Source organism: Leptonotus elevatus, chromosome 1 (genome assembly GCF_054856555.1).
Source record: "Leptonotus elevatus isolate MCC_2025b chromosome 1, RoL_Lele_1.0, whole genome shotgun sequence".
In the NCBI taxonomy this organism is placed as follows: Eukaryota; Metazoa; Chordata; class Actinopteri; order Syngnathiformes; family Syngnathidae; genus Leptonotus; species Leptonotus elevatus.
This window is the reverse complement of record NC_141239.1, coordinates 18436821-18455486: the sequence shown is the minus strand read 5'-3', so window position 1 is coordinate 18455486 and position 18666 is coordinate 18436821. Positions and strand designations below refer to the sequence as shown.

The 18666-nt window shown below is 39.3% G+C and overlaps 1 protein-coding gene across 3 annotated transcripts in view; it reads right to left on the bottom strand.

Annotated features, from left to right (window-relative positions):
* LOC147181152 (5'-AMP-activated protein kinase subunit gamma-1-like) overlaps positions 1-18666 on the bottom strand; it is a 42661-nt gene that overhangs the window by 1885 nt on the left and 22110 nt on the right. For 2 of the 3 annotated variants that reach the window (XM_086080288.1, XM_086080301.1), the window contains 12 exons: positions 17091-17317; positions 11917-11968; positions 10390-10496; positions 8280-8361; positions 7693-7751; positions 7578-7623; positions 6407-6461; positions 6193-6319; positions 4563-4728; positions 4445-4482; positions 4231-4377; positions 1801-1894 (listed from right to left, as the gene is read on the bottom strand). In XM_086080288.1, coding sequence (XP_085936414.1) covers positions 1801-1894; positions 4231-4377; positions 4445-4482; positions 4563-4728; positions 6193-6319; positions 6407-6461; positions 7578-7623; positions 7693-7751; positions 8280-8361; positions 10390-10496; positions 11917-11968; positions 17091-17317 — 1200 coding nt within the window. Of the gene's footprint in view, positions 1-1684; positions 1895-4230; positions 4378-4444; positions 4483-4562; positions 4729-6192; positions 6320-6406; positions 6462-7577; positions 7624-7692; positions 7752-8279; positions 8362-10389; positions 10497-11916; positions 11969-17090; positions 17318-18666 lie in introns of all 3 variants that reach the window. The other variant, XR_015095555.1, reaches the window with a different exon arrangement.

The window sequence follows — 18666 nt, the reverse complement described above, 5'->3', positions numbered from 1 at the left end:
TAGCCGGTTCACTCGCGGGCTAATAGCCGCTAATTTGCCACCTAAATGTTAGCTCGTGTGCTAACTGTTCACCCTCATGCTAACCCTGGGATAACTCCCAAATAGCCGCTAAAAAACGCAGGCTAACCTAATAGCTGTTAATTCGCAAGCTAGCCGTTAGCTCGGGGGCTAATAGCTGCTTATTGGCTGTTAGCACTGCACAAGCAATCAATCAGATGGTGCTGTGGGCAGGCCAATGCTGCACACAGTCAACAGCCGCAAAAATAACAGTTTTAAATATATCGGCCATCAAAACAAAAAAAAGAGGCCGATGCCGATATTCATAAAATGCTGAATATCTGCGCCGATTATCTGCCGGGCTGATTATCGGTCTATCCCTATCATTAAGCACAAAAGTTGTTACAAATGCAAAAATTGTCTACCACAGATCTCCAAACTAAGGCCCGGGGGCCATTTGTGGCCCACCATCCTTTTTTTAAGCGGCCCACGCCATATACTAAAAATGAGATCTCATTCTAATTTTATTTTATTTTTTAAATATTTTTTTAGAATTACTTTATATACTGGGGAGCTTTTCTAAAGATACAAATGAACTATTTACAACTAAACAAGTAGCAACATTTCTTTTCACGAGTCTGTGGTGAATAAAGAAGCAAAGCAAAAATGGCTTCCTCCACTTTCCGCTCTATGTCAAGGTCCAAATTGCGAGTGTCACATGAATGATTTCCAAGTAACTAATTGGTCATTTTACAACAGATTACTCCGGTTTTGGTTCTGAATGTAGTGATGGGGTTCGGCTGCCGTCCAGTGCAGGGGCTGACATTTTGTATTGCGACAGATGTTAGAGGGTCTCGAGTCGACCACCAAAAACGCTTGTAAAATCATTAACTATTTGCATTATAGAATGTTGTTCAGGTAGCAATTTTCCCAAAACACTGTAAAATATAAAAATAGGCAACTGATTAACTGACTGATTTTAGTGTTTGTTATGTGGCCCATAGACAAAAAAAAATTGGACACACCTGGTCTACTTTTCAATTTTGGGGGGGAAAAAACAAACAAACAGTACTACTTAGTATTTATCAAAATTCCCTTTGAGGACTTGAGCATGTATAATAAATATATGAGTTAAAACAAATGATATATCAAACCAGAAATTAGTTTTGATTGAAAACCCAAAATTTAATGTATTTTATGATTCATTTGATGTAATTTGGCTGTATCATTTATAAATTAATATACAAATGTTTGCATGTATGTAGACATTTAATATGAATTATAATAAAAACAATTTTTTTTAATTAAAATTATTATTTTATTGTATTAATGTTACATTTTTAAAATATTTTATATACACTGCTCTTATATTAGATCGATTAGTGGACCTAATAAAGTGTTCAGTGAGTTTATGTTCCGAAATACAAACACATCTGAGCGTCTATATTAAAAAAATAAAAATAAAATTAAACCACAGGTTACTTTGTGCATAAGGTGTGTCATAAAAGTGTCAAATCTACACACTTTTACTTCAAAATAAAACGTTTAGTCTTGCCCCGGACTATCAAAATAAAGTAAAAATGCCAACAAATATAAAAACAACCAAAATTCCAAGCACCATGCCGACACCATCAACATCACACACTTGAGCGTCAAACACACACTCCAGCTATGAAACGCTTCCTACCTGGGACCGAGTGAGAGGGCGGGGCGGGAGAGGAGGGAGCTTGGGGTGGGGGTGTGGGCGGGGTGGTGTGTCCGGGACCGAGAGGAGTTGCGGTTAGCTATGCTGAGCGTCTATACCTGCTGGACTGAGCACCAGGGCCTGGAGGATGTCCGACAGCGAGACGATGCCCTCGATGCTGGAACGCTCGTCCACCACCACCAAACGATGCACCTGAGAGACGCACGGGACACGTTCCAGTGGATTACGTCAGGTGTGCTGTGGGAAATCGGATCCCATTTCGTTTACATGGAAATTCCGTGTGCCACATTTGCTTGCAACTTACAACACTTTCCGCACTGAAATGAATGGCAATGCCATTCATCCATACCGCGAGGAAGGAAAAATGTACCATAATGTTGTGTTTTATAAAATCTAGGGAAGGGCGAGTACTGATACTAGGTATCGGATCAATACCAGGCCTTATTCCAAGCTATTGGTACACGCGGTGGCGGTCAATATGTCGACATTTTAAGAACAGGAACGAAAAATTTGAAGAATAGAAATTTGCCAGTAATTTCATGCAATTTTAAGGAAAAATGCTATCTATGTATGCGCTATGCAAATTATGATGTATCAAAAGTACAGCTGGTATCAGTAGTCGTTAGGGCTGCACGATATTGGAAAAATCTGACATTTTGGCGATTTTTGGGGGGGTCTGCGATATATATATTGCGATATTAAAAATTGAAGAATTTTCACCAAATAACTTGTATAGCTCTGTTTGGGAATAATTTTATTTATTTATATTTTCAAATTAGATTTTCATCTTAGGAATTTGACAAATACCAAAAAAAAAAATGATTGTACTGCACTCAAGTCTCCATGGCATGCGTAATCGCAAAAAAAAAAGAAAAAAAGGCATTTACTCCTTTAATGTTTTATTCCAATGCAAAAACTCGACATCCCACAAATATTTGTCTTGCTTCTAATTAAATTATTATTAGAATTAGCATTAGAATAGATGCAAATTGTCTAAAAACAAGTTACTTTTTAGGTGATAAGTCTTATCTTATAAGTAAAGAGATTAGTTTGGACCACAAATGAGACATTTGAACTATTATTATATATAAATATTTGGATATTAACCACTGACTGATTAAGTTATCAAGAGCAGCTGCCCTTCCATGTTTGCAGCATTGTCTGTCTGATGGCATTTCATTATTATTTTTTTTAACCCTTCTTTAGTTACGGTATTCATTGGCACCAATTTCGTGATTTGTCGGTGTCGTTTGGACTTCTTATCATACGGTGTTATGCTGGCAAAGGCGTCTGTAATTGTTTGTTGATTAGATGACGTTTCACCTCGGGTCTCACTTCTTTTTAAGTTTGAAGTGGTCATACACGGGGCTCGTGATGGCGATTCATGGTCGGACAGGTTTGTTGTATTACATCATGTTGCGGCAACAACGGCAGAGGATTTTATTTATTTATTTAATAGCCAAAAGAATTCCTTATTTCAGATGTTGACTTTCTTTTAGGGACTAAACTGCCGCTTCTACCGCCGTCTCCTGCTGCATGTCGCCCGAGTGCGTTTTCGAAGCAGGCACTAGTGGCGAGAGTGGAGGGGGGAGGGGCCGGTGACTGATTAGCAAGAGGGAGGGGGAGAGCAAAAGCAAGCTGGTTTTATGAAGCAAAACAAACGTTTGCTTGTTCTAAAAAAAAAAAAAAAAAAGGAAGATAAAAACATTGCACGTCCATGCGCACATCGCAATGTTCAAACGATGTATCGTGCAGGCCAAGTACTTGGTATTGGTCTGGAAAAAAAGGGGTATCGAAAATCCCAAATAAAATCATACAGGAATGACATGCATAGAATGTCAAGAGAAATGCTTTAGCTGTATTTTTGTGTCAATTCAACAAACATTTTGTTTCTCCTGGTGTACACACATTGACCACCTGGGGGCAGTATCATACAGTCATACTGATAGACTGTACATGGAAAGTGTCGCCCAATAAGGCTCAGTAAAATTAATTATTTTTAACTCATTCACTGCCATAAATTCATTAAAAAAAAGGTAATAAAAAATTAGGGGCACGAGGCGATTACAATTTTAAATTGTAATTAATCCCATGGCTTCACGAGTTAACTCACGATTAATCACAAATTTTATATCGGTTCTAAATGTACACTAAAAAAAATTCTGTTTTCATACTCTTGTTAACAAAAGTGGGGAAAAAATGTTAAACTAATAGAAATAGTTCAAATTAATTTTTGCCGTTTATAGGCGTCAATGGCGGTGAATGAGTTAAGAAGATAAAGAATATACACATGCGTTGCTCCACCATGGCATTCGTTAGCTTGTTTCCATGATGTGTTAGCATTAAGCGAGAAGATTTACAGGCAAAGGAATGCGGTTGTTTATATACACAATATATTTCTCTTTGATTTATGTTGAGGTTAATACTAGAAAACTTGCACTGGGAGTCGCAATAAACGGCTTGATGAAGACTTGTTTACCGTCTGCCAGCCAAGCGCAGGGCACATAGACAAACTTCACCCAACTCACTTCTGCTTTGACAATTCTGTCCACAATGGTCTCCATTGTCTCCATTTTATGGCACTTCATGACTCCTTCGAAGTACTGCGAGCGATGCTTGAGGGCCTGCGTCACCGTGATGTCCAGGTTGTTGTACGTCTTCTCGGCCGCCAGGTTCTGCACACAAGCGAGCTCTTGTGAGTCATCGGCACGGCCGCTCGGTCGCGCATGTTTTTCCACTTACGATGACGTCAAACTTGGAGTAAATGTCCACAACTTTGCCTAGAAGGGAGAGAGCGGGGACAAAGTGAGCTTTTTTTTGCAAGACTCTCTGGTCGCCGCCGCATGAATATTCCGTTGACCTGACTCATCGACCACGGGCAAAGCAGACACTCTCTTCTCCACAAAGATGTTGAGGGCTTTGATGATGGGGGTGTTGGGGTGGATGAAGGCAATGTCCTGGTACGTGCCGATGCCCAACTCCCCCAGGGTCTGCTTCATGAAAGCTGGCTTCGGCATCTCACACATCTGGACAAGACCGCACAGGGAAAGCAAGATGTCGGCCACCAGGGGGCAGCAGACGGTTGCGAGTGAGTGGTGGGGGAAGGGGACGAAGGGTTGGGCCACAACAAGTCATTCAGACAACAGAAGACATTTAATATTGTGCTTTCATGTGTTGCCAACTTTGTGGGAACAATTTGGGGAAGTCCCTTATCTGTTACCAGCGCACAAAACAAGATTTATGAAGGGATGCTTCATAACTTCATCAAACAATATTGTGATGAACCGGAATGTGTTTCAAAGTGCCTGGACACATCAAGTTGGGCTAAACAGTTCATTGAATGCAAATCGACATTGCAAGTAAGTAGTTGTGATTAGAATGCTATTATCACATCGCAAAGGCTGTCACAGTGTTTCATGAAACATGACAAGCTGAAATGATAAAGCCACAGATTTGATTTCCTTATTGTTGTAATTCGGCACGGGACAATATTAGTTTCTGAGGATATGATAACGGTGAGCCATAATATTGTGGTACCACGGTATTGAAATGACAGCTCTAAAATCTTTTGAAATATTTGAGCAAATATTATTATTTTTCTTCCATTGAACACAATTAAAAAAAACATTTCAACAATATATACAATATTTGGTATGTGCACCATGTTAAGTTTAAATAAATAAATGTTAACCTTCTTCTGTTTTAAAAGTCACGGTGTCTCATCACTGGTGAGCTATTTTTTAGAACAGACCCATGGGCTACTCGTGCTGTCCTAGGGGCTAACTAGGACCCACTGGCACTTACAGATACATGTTTTTTTTTCTATTCAAATACAATGTAAAGATATCAATGACTGAGAAGCTTGCTGTGCAGAAAAACATGGCGGACGAGCAAATGTAAACAGCAGTGTTTTCTACTTCCCAATTCTTTGTTTTCGTTTATTTGGTTAAATGTATGACTATTCACCACTGTTCGCGTTGATAGTTTATTGGAACAAAATAAATAAAACCGATAATTGGCCCGAGCCTAGTTGTAATAAAACTTACAACTTCCATTTACGCCACACTTGTTTGGTAGAATTTTGTGAATTGTCATAATGAAGTCAATGCGTTAGTGTAATTGAAGTACATAAGGTGTCTTTCATATGAATTCTAGACTTTAGCACAATCCTAACCCTAAAACTAATAAGAAATTACGAACGGCGCGCAATTAACTCGTCTTCAAGAATACGTCATCACACTGCATAAGAATGCATGTTCATTGCATGCCCATTTTTATTTATTGTTCGATATTGAAGACCCCAAAGTGTTTTGAGACAAATTCCTTACTTTAGTTTAGGGTTAGTGATAGTTGACCTAGTTCTTACTTGCGTACAAGTTAGGGTTGCATTGCAGTCGTAGGAATGCAACTCAGAGGACGCCTGTATTTTGACCCGGGCCTTTACAGTACCTCCTCGTGAAATCTCTCGTTTGTGACGGCGTTGGACTCACAAAGAGCTGCAGGAACTTGAGGATCCTCTTGTGCGTGAGAATATAAAGTGCGTTCCCGGTGACGGGGTCGATGACAGGCAGGCGGTGAATTTTGTTTTTGATGAGCGTGTACACGGCGTCGAAAAGGCTGCGACAACAACAAACACGATGATGGCAACAAGCCCCCAAAAAACAACAAGGAGCGGGTCTTGTTATAGCAATCACGGCGGCGTACCTTGCATCAGGCGATATGTTGACAAGAGGTTTGAACGTTGCTTGAAGGTAAACCTCTGTGAGGACAAAAATAAACACGACAAATGTTCTGCTGTTACAAAGATATCAATATTGCATTGTTTATTATTTGGGTTCACTGTGGTGTTGAACTGTGCAGCAATCCTTGAGAAGTGTGTCTAATATACATATGAAAGTTTGTTGAAATTTGATAACGTTTTCTTGTCTTGTCTGCGCTCTCTTCTTAACTGCCATTGACGGCTATAAACGTCAAAAATTCATTTGAACTATTTGTATTAGTTTAACATTTTTCCCCACTTTTGTTAACAAATATATGAAAACCTATACTTTTTTCTAGGGTACAATGCACGTACAAAAGCAGTAAACACAAAATGTCATTCCAGTGTTTGTCATTTTAACTCATTCACTGCCATTGACGGCTATAGACGTAAAAAATAAATGTTAACCATTTCTATTAGTTTAATTTTTTTTCCACTTGTGAAAACCTAGAAAAAAAATATTGTACGTTTAGACCAGATATAAAATTTTTGATTAATCATGAGTTAACTATTGAAGTCATGTGATTAATTACATTCAAATTTTAACCGCCTGATGATCTAATTTTTAATCTTTTCTTTTTTTATTAAAAAAAATTAATTATTAAAATGAAAAAGTACATTAAAAATTGTAACCGCCTGATGACCTAATTTTTAATAGTCTTTTCTTTTTTTAAATAATCTTTTTTCAAAAAAAGAAAAGATTATTAACAATTAGATCGTCAGGCGGTTTACATTTTTAAATAATTTTTTCAAAAAAGCAAAGATTATTGAAAATTAGGGCGTTAGGCGATTATTTTTTTATTGTAATTAATTGCATGACTTCAATAGTTAACGTACGATTAATCACAAATTTTATATCTGTTCTAAATGTACAATACAACTTTTTTCTAGGTTTTCATACTCTTGCTAACAAAAGTGGAAAAAAATGTAAACTAATAGAAATAGTTCAAAGCCGTCAATGGCAGTGAATGAGTTAACTGATCAAACTATTCTTCATTGTGCTCCCTGTCATGACCAATAATAATAATGATGAACGTATTGTTTAATGACCATCTATCCCACATGATTTTGCTTCAGATTTCATCACATTATGTACGAAGGTCGAGTCATGCTCACCTCTCCACGTCTCAAGCTTATGTTCTTCCAACTCGTATATTTGCACCTGAATCAAAGAGGAGGACCCACACGTCAGTTGAATACAAACTAAATCCGAGTCATTAAAATAACCTACCATTGGTGACTTGTAGTATCTGTGAAGGATGATGATGAAGTCCGTGATTGTCAGCATGCCTGTGTTGACAAAACATGGCATGATTGAACTCATCAAGTGACGCTCGTGATGAGAGAACCGCGTTTTGAGTGTGGGGTCCGAGCGGCGCATCCGACTCCCCTCTGCTTTATGTCCGCGCTGACTTGGTATTCATTATTTAGCACACGCGGTAAACTCTATCCAGGAAGGCACAACAAAGCCAATTCACTTGCCGCATTGATGTTTTTCATTTGGCTACATATTCAAGCCGTCTGACTGCTACTCGATACAGGAGGCGCCTCCGCTGAGCTTAATGGCTTGTGGCAGTTTTAATGAACTTAATAAAATCACGCTCCACTAGCCATGACCGGCGGCATAATACAAAGTTTCCACTGTGCTCGTCCACCGGCGGCGCAGACAGTGACATGGTGATTATGACATTGCAAGTGAGCAAGAGAAAGACTAAAACATTGAAACCTACAAATGAATGAAAATAGTAAGACATAAAGCGTCTCTTTCAACATGTTACTGTAAACAATGGTTGGACACGGCAGATGTAGTCGTCTTACCTACAAAGCTTTGCTTCTCTGTGTCCCACAGTGGAGCCGCTCGCACGCCATTGGCAACCAAGGCAAAGAAGGCTTTCTTAACCTGTCAAATATTATTTGTAATGATAAGATCGGGTTTTATTAACACGTTATTCAGGAGAAGGACGATCTCTAGTTTTTACGACCGAGACTGCGCTTAAGCCTCTGCACATCGAAATGCACACGTGCACGGTTCCAAAATGAAACCTAACATTTTGATTGTGACACAAAACGACATTTGATAGACAAACATCCGTGCCTAATGCTAAGGCATCCCGGAGGAGATATGGCGAGGGATGAGCACACTCTAAAAACTGTTGGGTCAAAAGTAACCCTATTATGGATCAAAAATAGACCGATCCACTTTCTGGTTTGTTTTATACAAAATGACCCAATGCTTTGACCCAAGTAAAAGATCTGACCAATATTTATGAGTTGTTTTACGCTGAAAGACCCATTTCTTGACTCAAGGTTGGGTCAAATCGACCCAAGTAGAGGATCCGTCCATTTTTGACCCAACTGTTTGTGCACCAGCGCTAAAATGAAGTACTGTGAGGCGAGAGAAAAGACAATTTGAACCATTTCATCTGCGTGTTACTCCCCAATGGATGAACTGAAGGCTGTTGGAAAACTGCAGTTGTTTGTTTTCATTCCAACTTCAGCTCCTGCAGCTAACGTAAGTGACGTCGTGCCCGTTCTGATTGCGTGATTACATTTACGTCACCCAAGTGCCCTCAGACTGCTCAAAAGAGACTTCAATCTTGTTTTAGTTTTTTAAATATCAAATCTGCACACATTGATGCATTCGAGGCATTCAGATCTCCGCACAAGCTCAAACCACCCTCATGTCAAACTGTAACTGCATATTTTTGTTACGCAAATTCTGTTGCAGTGTTACTTTGTTTCCACTTGTTCATTTGCTACGGCAAGGTAGTCAGTTTGTGTTTGCTCTCGTATTTGCATATATTCTGCCCTCCATGAATGTGCACTTTTTAGTTTGGAAGACAGTTCTCCAAATGAGAGGCAACGTATTCTGGCTTCAAAGCTGTTTATTTGTCGCCATAAATGTTAATTCAAAGTACTTTCGACGCAGCATGACTTCAATTACCATTAGCTTAAGTCTGCTTGCTTAATGCTAACGTACAATGGGGAATACCAGCTCAGCATTTAGGTCACTTTTAACCATTAAAACGACTGCTCTTGAGCATAAACACCGCAGTGACACAAATTGAACTTCCAACAATCTGCTCTGTGGAAACAACACAAATGGCTGAAGTTTAGCACGAGTTCCATTTGCTGTCTACTTCTCGACAGTTGACTGTCAACTGAATCTTTGGTCACACTATGTGAAGTTTGAGCGTGAAAACACTTTGTCATTATTTATTTTTTCATGAATATGTTCTAGAGGCATATACACACACACACAATGAAACAGCTTGTGTTGATATTTTTTAAGATAGAAAATGGGCTCATGCTTTTTGTGTGTGTGTGTGTGGCCTCTTTCTCATGGGAAGTGGAAGCAAAGGAAGTTGTGAGAGGTGAAAGCCAACTTCTGGATTGGCTTTAATCTGCTGGGACTATTTCCTCTTCTCTCAGATAAGAGTTTGTAACCCTCGTCTCTGTGGATTTAGTGCTTGATGATATACACTTCAAAGACCTGGCAGGCTTACTGTTTAACAGCTTTACGACGGTTTCGTCTCAATTTCAGCCCAGAGCCAAAAAGTGCTCCAAGGTCAAATATATGACTCCGGTGTCCATTTAATATTAACCCAGCAATGCCAAGAACAAGCACACTAAAACGAAAATGGTAGAAGAAGTGGACTTTATCACACGTAGTGAGGGAAATTATTATAACCCCACAGTGAATTCAATGTTTACTCACTTGTATGGAATCGAATAGTCTAATTATAATGATTGAGTATAACCTATGAAAAATATATATATTTTTTAAATGGAGACTTAATTTCTTTGTGAGCAAAGTGATATTCGGCAGGTGATCGTCATTATCTCACCCCAATGTACGTGAACACAATATGTATCATGTTTGAGATCCTTACAATAACATAAGGCAAAGCGACAAAGGCGCACTCACTTGTAGAGCTGTGTCGAACACCACCAGCTTGGAGCTGGTTGGCACAATGTCGTAGCACTTGTGCGATTTCATAAAGCGCATGTAAATATCACTCTCAGGCTCAGCAGCTGTAAGGAAGACGCACACAAAAAAAAAAAGTGTAAAGAGAAAAACACTTTGCGAGCAGGGAGACGTTTCACAGGGAAAACGTAATGAGCACTTGGAAACACGTGCTCTACAGCCTAAACAACCATTACAGCTCTTGAGCTCATGTCCACTTTACTGCGCCCTGATCGTTAAAACTCTGTTAGACGCAATGATATTGGGGGGGAAACTATGCTACACCTTAAAAGCCTTCGTGTGAATGATGAAAAAAAGTATAACTCACTCTTATGTCCGGTTGCATCCCAATAAATGAGACCACTATCATAGAAAATTTGATTCATTTTAGTGGGTCAAGTCAAAAAGTGAAACTTGTATAGCATGAAACATATCAATTCCTAATAAATGTATACATTTTAAAAAATTACATTGTTTATATGATATTGTAGTTTCTTGAGATGGTGAATTTAAAGTTTCCTTAGTAGTAAGCTATCAGCATCAACAATAAATAATTCCATATACTAATATCGGGCCGATATGCAGCCTTATTTCAAGGCATCAGTATCGTAACAACGGATTCCAGTATCAGCCGCCAACTTGGGGCCACTGTATTATGATCAAGAGCTAGAAATTAGAAGAATAGAAAGATTGACAAGAATTCTGCGTATTTTTAAGGAAACCAATGCTATATTAGAAAATATATAGGCCTATAAGGGGAATTTAATGTATTTAAAGTGGTATTGGTGACTACTCAATAGTTGGGTAATCATACTGGTATCGATCTGAAAAAAGTGGTCTTGACCAATTTCTAATAATAAAATCATGAAATATTTCACTGTGCGTAGTGAATCTATACAAGTTTTTTCTTTTTCTTTTTAACTAAAAGGGCAGAAGTACTACATTAAATTAAGTTTTCCACAATTCGATGCACAAGTGAGAGAGAATTGCAAAAGAAAAAATAGGATTAAAAAAAAAATCATAGGGTGCAGCATGGAAATAAAACAAAAAATACAAAGTGCAAAAACAGGTTAATTGAGTGGGATATACAGTACATGTAAATGTAAGTGATTTATAGTGAAGGAAGTTTTTTTTAAACTGTTCCTCAAATAGTAAACGTATTATTTTTAGCACGAGAAGATGGTAACAAAACTCAGCAACACTTGTCCCCATGTCAATTTGAACTTTCCTTTGGCTTAACACCACTTGCAGGGGCAAGTGCAATGCAAAGGCATGACACTGATGTAACTCTTTATCAACATTTAACATGAGCAGGAAACACATTGTCAACATTTAACAAGCAAAACTCCTCACCACCCACGCGAGTGTGTGCAGGGTGGGAAAGTGAATGCAGACGCCCGGAAGTGGCAGCCAGCTAACAGTTGTCTTCATATCAGATGCAGTGCTAATTGTCGCTTACCACGGATGACTCGTTCACGTTCAACTTACCATCGTCATCAAGTTCAAGTTTCTCCAGCATGCCTTCGAATAAACCGGACACCTAAACGAGACGAAACAGGTCGTTTGTACTCTGGTGACAACAAAAAAAAAAAAAAAGGAGAAGAAAAGAAGCAGAACGGGCGACGCACAAAAAGAAACTTTGCACTAAAAACTGTCGCCGTGACGCTTTTTCCCAGAAGTCCCTGCGGCGACAGACGACGTCGACGACGTGCGCGCCACCAGCGTTTGGAGTCACCGAACCGCTCCGGTTTGTCTAAATACAGTATACGCACACGCGCACACTCACAAGCCGAGAGGAGTTCGCTGTGCGGCTGCAACTTCAGGCGGTGCGTTATTTCAAGAGCACACACCCCCTGCAAGATTCCTAGTGGAACAGTCCTAGTGCACTTGACTCAGGCGGGAAGGGGGGGACCGCCACGGGGCTCCCAAACAAAACAGCCACGTGTGAATTAGCCCGGCTTGGTCAAAAGTAAATCCTCAAAGTCGTACTCCAACACTTGGCAGTCGCCGCAGCAAAAGGACTCGCCAGTTATGGTGGACGAGAAGCCGGAAGCTCGACGCCGCGTGCGGACACACCCCTCCGCTGTCGCACCATATTAGGAAAACCCTTGTTGCTAGGCAGCAAGAAGCTGGGGATGCCTTGCTGCATCATTGTGTGACATAAGGCGGGGCCCACCGCTGCTGCATTCCATTAAACTGGGAAATCGGAACATCAGCACAATGACTAGGAAAAGTGCAACGGAAAACCACTCAAAAGACAAATTGATCTACACTGACTTTCGAGATTAAGTAGTCTGACATCACATGAATAGATGCCTACGCTACAGTGGCAGATTGCCTTCTAGTGCCCTAATTTATTTATTTTCTTATTTATGATTTAGTTACTAGCTGTTGCTCAGTTTATTATTATGTTTCTTATTTATTTTTTTGCTTTATGTTGCAAGCCAAACTTACAGTCAAAAGCAAGTTTCCATTTGAGTGAAGTGGGAAAAAAATTAAGGTAGTGCTCCGGAAAGTGGGCAAGGAGAGCCACAGTTGTCGATGGTACTCCAGCAATTTATTGAAACAGTTAAATACAAAATGAGAAGAGCAACAACAACAACACACACCCACACGCTCACACTGAAATTAACTGGCCGACCCAACTTAGCTCCTGATGTAACTTATTAGGCCACACCCCTCAAAAAAATGTCTTTACGATCATAAGTTCTATGCGGCACCGCTGGTCTAAACAAGGCATTCTAATTCATGTGTTTGTGGAATATGAATGAAGCAGCAAAATCCACCCTTTTTTTCACGACCTTTTTGACACATGCTACTGACTGAAAATGACATCACAGTGCCTATGGGCTCAAGCTTGAGAACATCACAGACCCAAACCAAGAAAAAAGTTGGGCCTAACTGTGATGTCATTTTCAGTCGACCGCAAGGGCAGAGGTGCCAAATCCAGGTACAGAAGGTAAAAATCCTGCCACAGTTTGGCTTTAGCTTCAAGTGCTAGTTAGCTAGCTCACTAGCTAGCTCACTAGCTAGCTCCCATGATGCTTGTTTACCTGCTAGGGAGCTAGCTAGCTAGCTAGCAGGGTTGGCGAATCCAGGTCCAGAAAGTAAAAACCCTGCCACAGATTGGCTTTAACCACAGGTGCTTCTACTTAACTGGCAGGTAAACAAGCTCATAGAAGCACGTGTTGAGTAGAAGCCCCTGTGGCTCAAGTCAAATTGTTTCAGGGTTTGTTCTCTCTGGAGTTGGATTCCCCAACACCGCTAGCTAGCTAGCACCCATGGTGCTCGTTTACCTGCTAGGGAGCTAGCTAGCTAGCACTAGGGGCTAAATCCAAACTGTGGCAGGGCATTTGACTTTCTGGACCTGTATTTTTTAACCTCTGCGCAAGGGGCAAAATGGCCGCCCCCTGAGAGGGATAAAAATGGCTGGATTTTGCTGCTCAGTTCAAATTCCACAAACGCAACATGAATCAGACGACCACGTCACAATCTATGTTCACTGGATGTATTTTGTAACCGCAATTGTTTTATTTTGATACTGCCATTATTTCATGACTTGAATATGTTATAATTAAACACTTGTTTCAACATTACGTCGTAAATATAAATGACGTGCAATGAATTCGTCACACAGTACGTACGTTTTATGCTTGACATTTTTTCTGCGTGTTCAAGTACGTTTACAATGATTGCCCGTAGTCAAACTGTCTCCTCACACGCATCTTTGGCCATCAGCCATATTTTTTTTTCATGTGGGACTCAGACACCCGTTCAGATGTAATAAGCTTCGAGTGGGAAAATTGCTACCTCCTTACCGTCTCAATGCAGAATAAAAAAAGAACCTGGGACTTCTAATAGCACATTAGAATGACATTTTGCCGTTTTTCCTTGTGTGAAATAGTGATAGATTTAGATGTTTTATTTTCAAGCCAATGTGCAACGCGGCCACTGCAGCAGTGAAGAAAGACACGTAACTGCTCGAGGATGCTCGGCCACATCGCCCTGCGATGGTGACACAGCGCTTCTCTGGCCAAACACTTCCATAAATCTGCAGCCGGCACGCAGCCTGGCTGCCCAGCAAACCCCAAAGGTTTACCATCCATTAAATGGATTGCTTTTAAAATTTGGACTTGGGGAAGAAGATAATAACACAGCTAAGATGATTTTTTATGTGGAAAGAGGTTAGAGTGGCCTTGCGGGTGCTTACTCGCTGCCCCTCAATCGCGATCAGCAGTCCTTGGGTGTTAACAACAGCAGTAGACAACACTGGAGATGAAATATCGATTGGCCCTGGCCGTCTCCAAGCGAGCATCCATCACTGCTTTGGATGATTCTTCATTAAATCAGCATGCTAACTCCTCACTCGCTACAGCACCGTTATGACTCACGTGTGAAGGGAGCTCCGGATACTGTTGGTCCACATTAATGCTGTTTGAGCGATGGCTAACATCCTGAGATAATATTTACACCTTGTGATTGAGCCACACACACACACACACACACAAGGATATTTAGAGTCAGACCAGAGCAAACAGAAAAGCTTCTTCTTCCAACAACACTAAATTTATCATTAGTAATTAATAGTTATTATTAGAAACAGTAATATTGGGTGTTGTCCTTGTTCAAAGTTTATATTACAAGAGCAAATTAATATATTACATTATAAAAACGTATTACTATTAAAAAATATAAAAATAAAGCAATAAAAATATAATTATATATGAATTAGTGCTGTCAAATTTAAATTGTTAACTCATTGATTAATCACAAAAAAATGATCGCATTAATCATGAATTAACGCAGATTAATCAGACTATTAATTTTGACCGCAGATAATCCTTTATCTTGACAGCGGATGGTTACGTTAAAGGTAGCACAGGTTGTGTTTGAGCAATAAACATAACATGCATTACAATAAAGCATTTAATAAATGTTTGCATATGACATCCAGAATATTTGTTCTAGTCAAAATATTGGGGTAATTTTTTTTCCCCATTTTAAATTACGCAAGTAATTAACTGATGAGAGTGCACAGTGGATCAAAAAATTAAAAACAAAGTGCAGAAAGACTTAAAGGGATACTTGACACATTGAGCCATTTTCAGCAGTGAAAAGTTAATATTTTGTCCAGAATGAATTTGATAACTTCCTTATTTTTCATGTAGAATTAATACTTTAAAAACGAATTTTGCCACTTGCTGTCAACTGAAGATGACGTCACCTGTGCTGAGGAAGTGGGTAACAACCAATCATGGCTCAGTTTGCTGATCAAACCCACAAAACAGGTGAGCCATGATTGGTCGTTACCTACTTCCTCAGCACAGGTGATGCCATCTTCAGTTGGCAGCAAGTGAAAAAAATCGTTTTCAAAAAATAATGTAGTTACTAGTTATCAAATTCATTCTGGATAAAATACTAACCTTTTACTGCTGAAAATAGCTCAATGTGTCAAGTATCCATTTCACACATAACAGGTGGGAAAATTTTGGGAAAGAAAAGCCTTTGGAATTCTATGATTAATTGAAATTCTAAGATGTGATTAATCTGATAAAAAATTAATCATTTGACAGCTCTAATATAAATAATTCCATCAATGTGGCTCGGCATAGAAAATTAGTCGGAAGTCACACTAGTAGATTCCAAGATACGAGGTTCAGTAGATTCCATTTTTTACCTCTTTCACCCATTAAGTTTTAAACATGGAGAAGTGTCAAAAATCACATTTCATAAAAGGTACCACTACTCAACAAAGAAGTCCATAATTATCTCAAATACAACAAAATAAAAATTGCTCATTACCTTGCCGTTGCCGTAGAAACCCACATGGGGAATCCCCAACATATGGTTGTCAATATAAAAATGACGATTCCCTTTTGCAGGTTTCGTACACATTTTATAAATTTACGTCATTATGAGCTACTAGTAGGGCAGGAATTCACACAATTTCACACAAACAATCCACTTGAACTCTAGCATGGAAACTGTTGCTATACTAGAGTTCATGACCCCAAAACACTGACCTCTGATTGGTCGATCGCTAGTTGATTCAAGTCGTGTAATAGTGGCATGTTGTATCTACGTTTTTATTTCTGTGATAATAATGTCATAAGTGAAAATGATGTAATGATTAGCATAATAGAAAATGAAGAGATGAATATAACTCATTTTGCTTCTCGTGCTCTAGAGTCCGAGCATCAAATCAAAGTTGATATTCAAATGCAAACTTGAATTTGTTCAAAAATCGTATTTACTAATCAAACCATGGTTTTATTTCTAAAACAAAACTCAAATGATATCTTTCACTTCAGATTTCTCGTGCGTATGTCACTTATAGCCCATTTGTGAACGCTTCAAGAGCGACAAAGTGACCTTTGAACCGGTTTTGTAGCTGTGAAGTGAAAAATATTTCTCCAGTGAACAAAAGGTACTCTGTGTCTCCGCCTCAAGTCCCCAAAACAGCAATTTTATGTCGGTGTTGTCATACGGTTAAGTGGCGTGATAACTCACTTCCAATAATAATGAGGAATTACAGCCTCATTTCGTTATAGATTAACGTTCAAAAGCCCGTTAATGGCCCTGCAGTCAACACATCTTTAAATAGACAGCTTCTCCCTTTAAAGGCCTTACAAGATTAGGAACATTTTTTCAGACTGACTCACTTGTTGTGAGGTAGAGTACGCTGGCACGGGGCTGGAAGAAGGTTTTGGGGGTTTGGCGGAGGGAAGGCCGAGACGCTGTCCCGTGTCCAGGGGCGTGGACACGGAGCGCGGGCGGGAACGTTCCCCCAGGCGTTCCGGGCTGGGGCCGCCCCGTTGGGCCTCCTGGGGGAACACAGGCTGGCTGGAGGCCTGCGTTGGGGTGGTAGGTGGTGTGGAGAGTCCAGACGCTACAAAAAAATTAAATATAAAATAAAATGCTGTAAGCAATTTCAATGCATTGAGGCGCTTTCTGTGAGATTATTTGACAGTTTAAAGGCATGGAAGGATGTTACAGATAACATCGCATGCTAGGGATGGAATGTAAAACTGAGATAAAGCCTGACGCAGCTGCTGACAGATAAGGATGAAGTCACTTCCACTTCCAAATATAACTAAGTCAGAGTGTCATTTTTGTATATTTAAAAAAATGGCAAAGCAAGAAAACTGCAATATTGTCTTATGAAATTGAATGCATTTTGGGGTATAATGCATGACCCCCCCCCCCCCCCAAAAAAAAGTCACACATTACTGCCACAGCAAAGTAAATTACAAATTAAATTTTAAAAATCTGACCCTGAGACACATAATGACACTCTGCAAACCAATAACTGAATATTTATATATTATATATTCATATATTATTTATATTTCTTTGATTATCCAAAATTTGTGATAGACTGATGTGTTTTTTTCAAGGCCGATACAGATTATTAGTAAGTAGTCAAGGAGATCAATCGCCGATATTTCAAGCCAATATTCATTTGCAGCAAAAGAGAAAATATTAGTGTCAAAATTGGTAAAATTTGCTTCTTCTAATTTAAGCATATAAATAATTGACAGCTTTGTTTAAAAAAATATAAAAAAGTGCAGGGGGCTTCGAGGGACATCAGCAAGCTAAAGTACTGTAAATAGTTCCCTAAAGTTTTCTACTGTCAATAGTTTTCCAAAATTTCTTAATTTATGTATTTATTTATAAAATAAAAAGTGTAGGGAATTCCCAGTGTCAGCATATATTTTTTTTATATAAAGTAGACATTTAAATAAATCGATAAATGAAAAGTTCTTATTGAGTATCTTACTGAGTGACAAATGTAAATGTAGCTAATTCGTTTTTTTTGTCAGAGTTCGATTGGTGGGAAATTGTCTGAATATGTTTGAAATTTCTTCACGACAAGTAAAAACTGTCTCTGAATATCTTACAAATCCTGATGAGAACCTTAAATTCGCTTCGTTCGTAAGCATTCACCGCTCAGCGAGATATCAGCTTTCAGATTCGTAAAAAGGCCGATAAAAGGACAAGAATCGGCACCGATAATCGGCCCGGCCAATAATGTCTATGCCGATCCAATATAATTAACAGTTGTTACATGAGCAATGGAGCCAACGTTTCAAACGGTCAGTGTGCTGTTTGTGATGCAGCTCCAGCTTTGTCAGTCACATGACGGGCCACCACCGCATGAGGCGTCACAATCTCACGCTGTGACATGTGACACCGCCGACATATTTGCCAGGCCAGACAATGAGTGACACGTGTAAT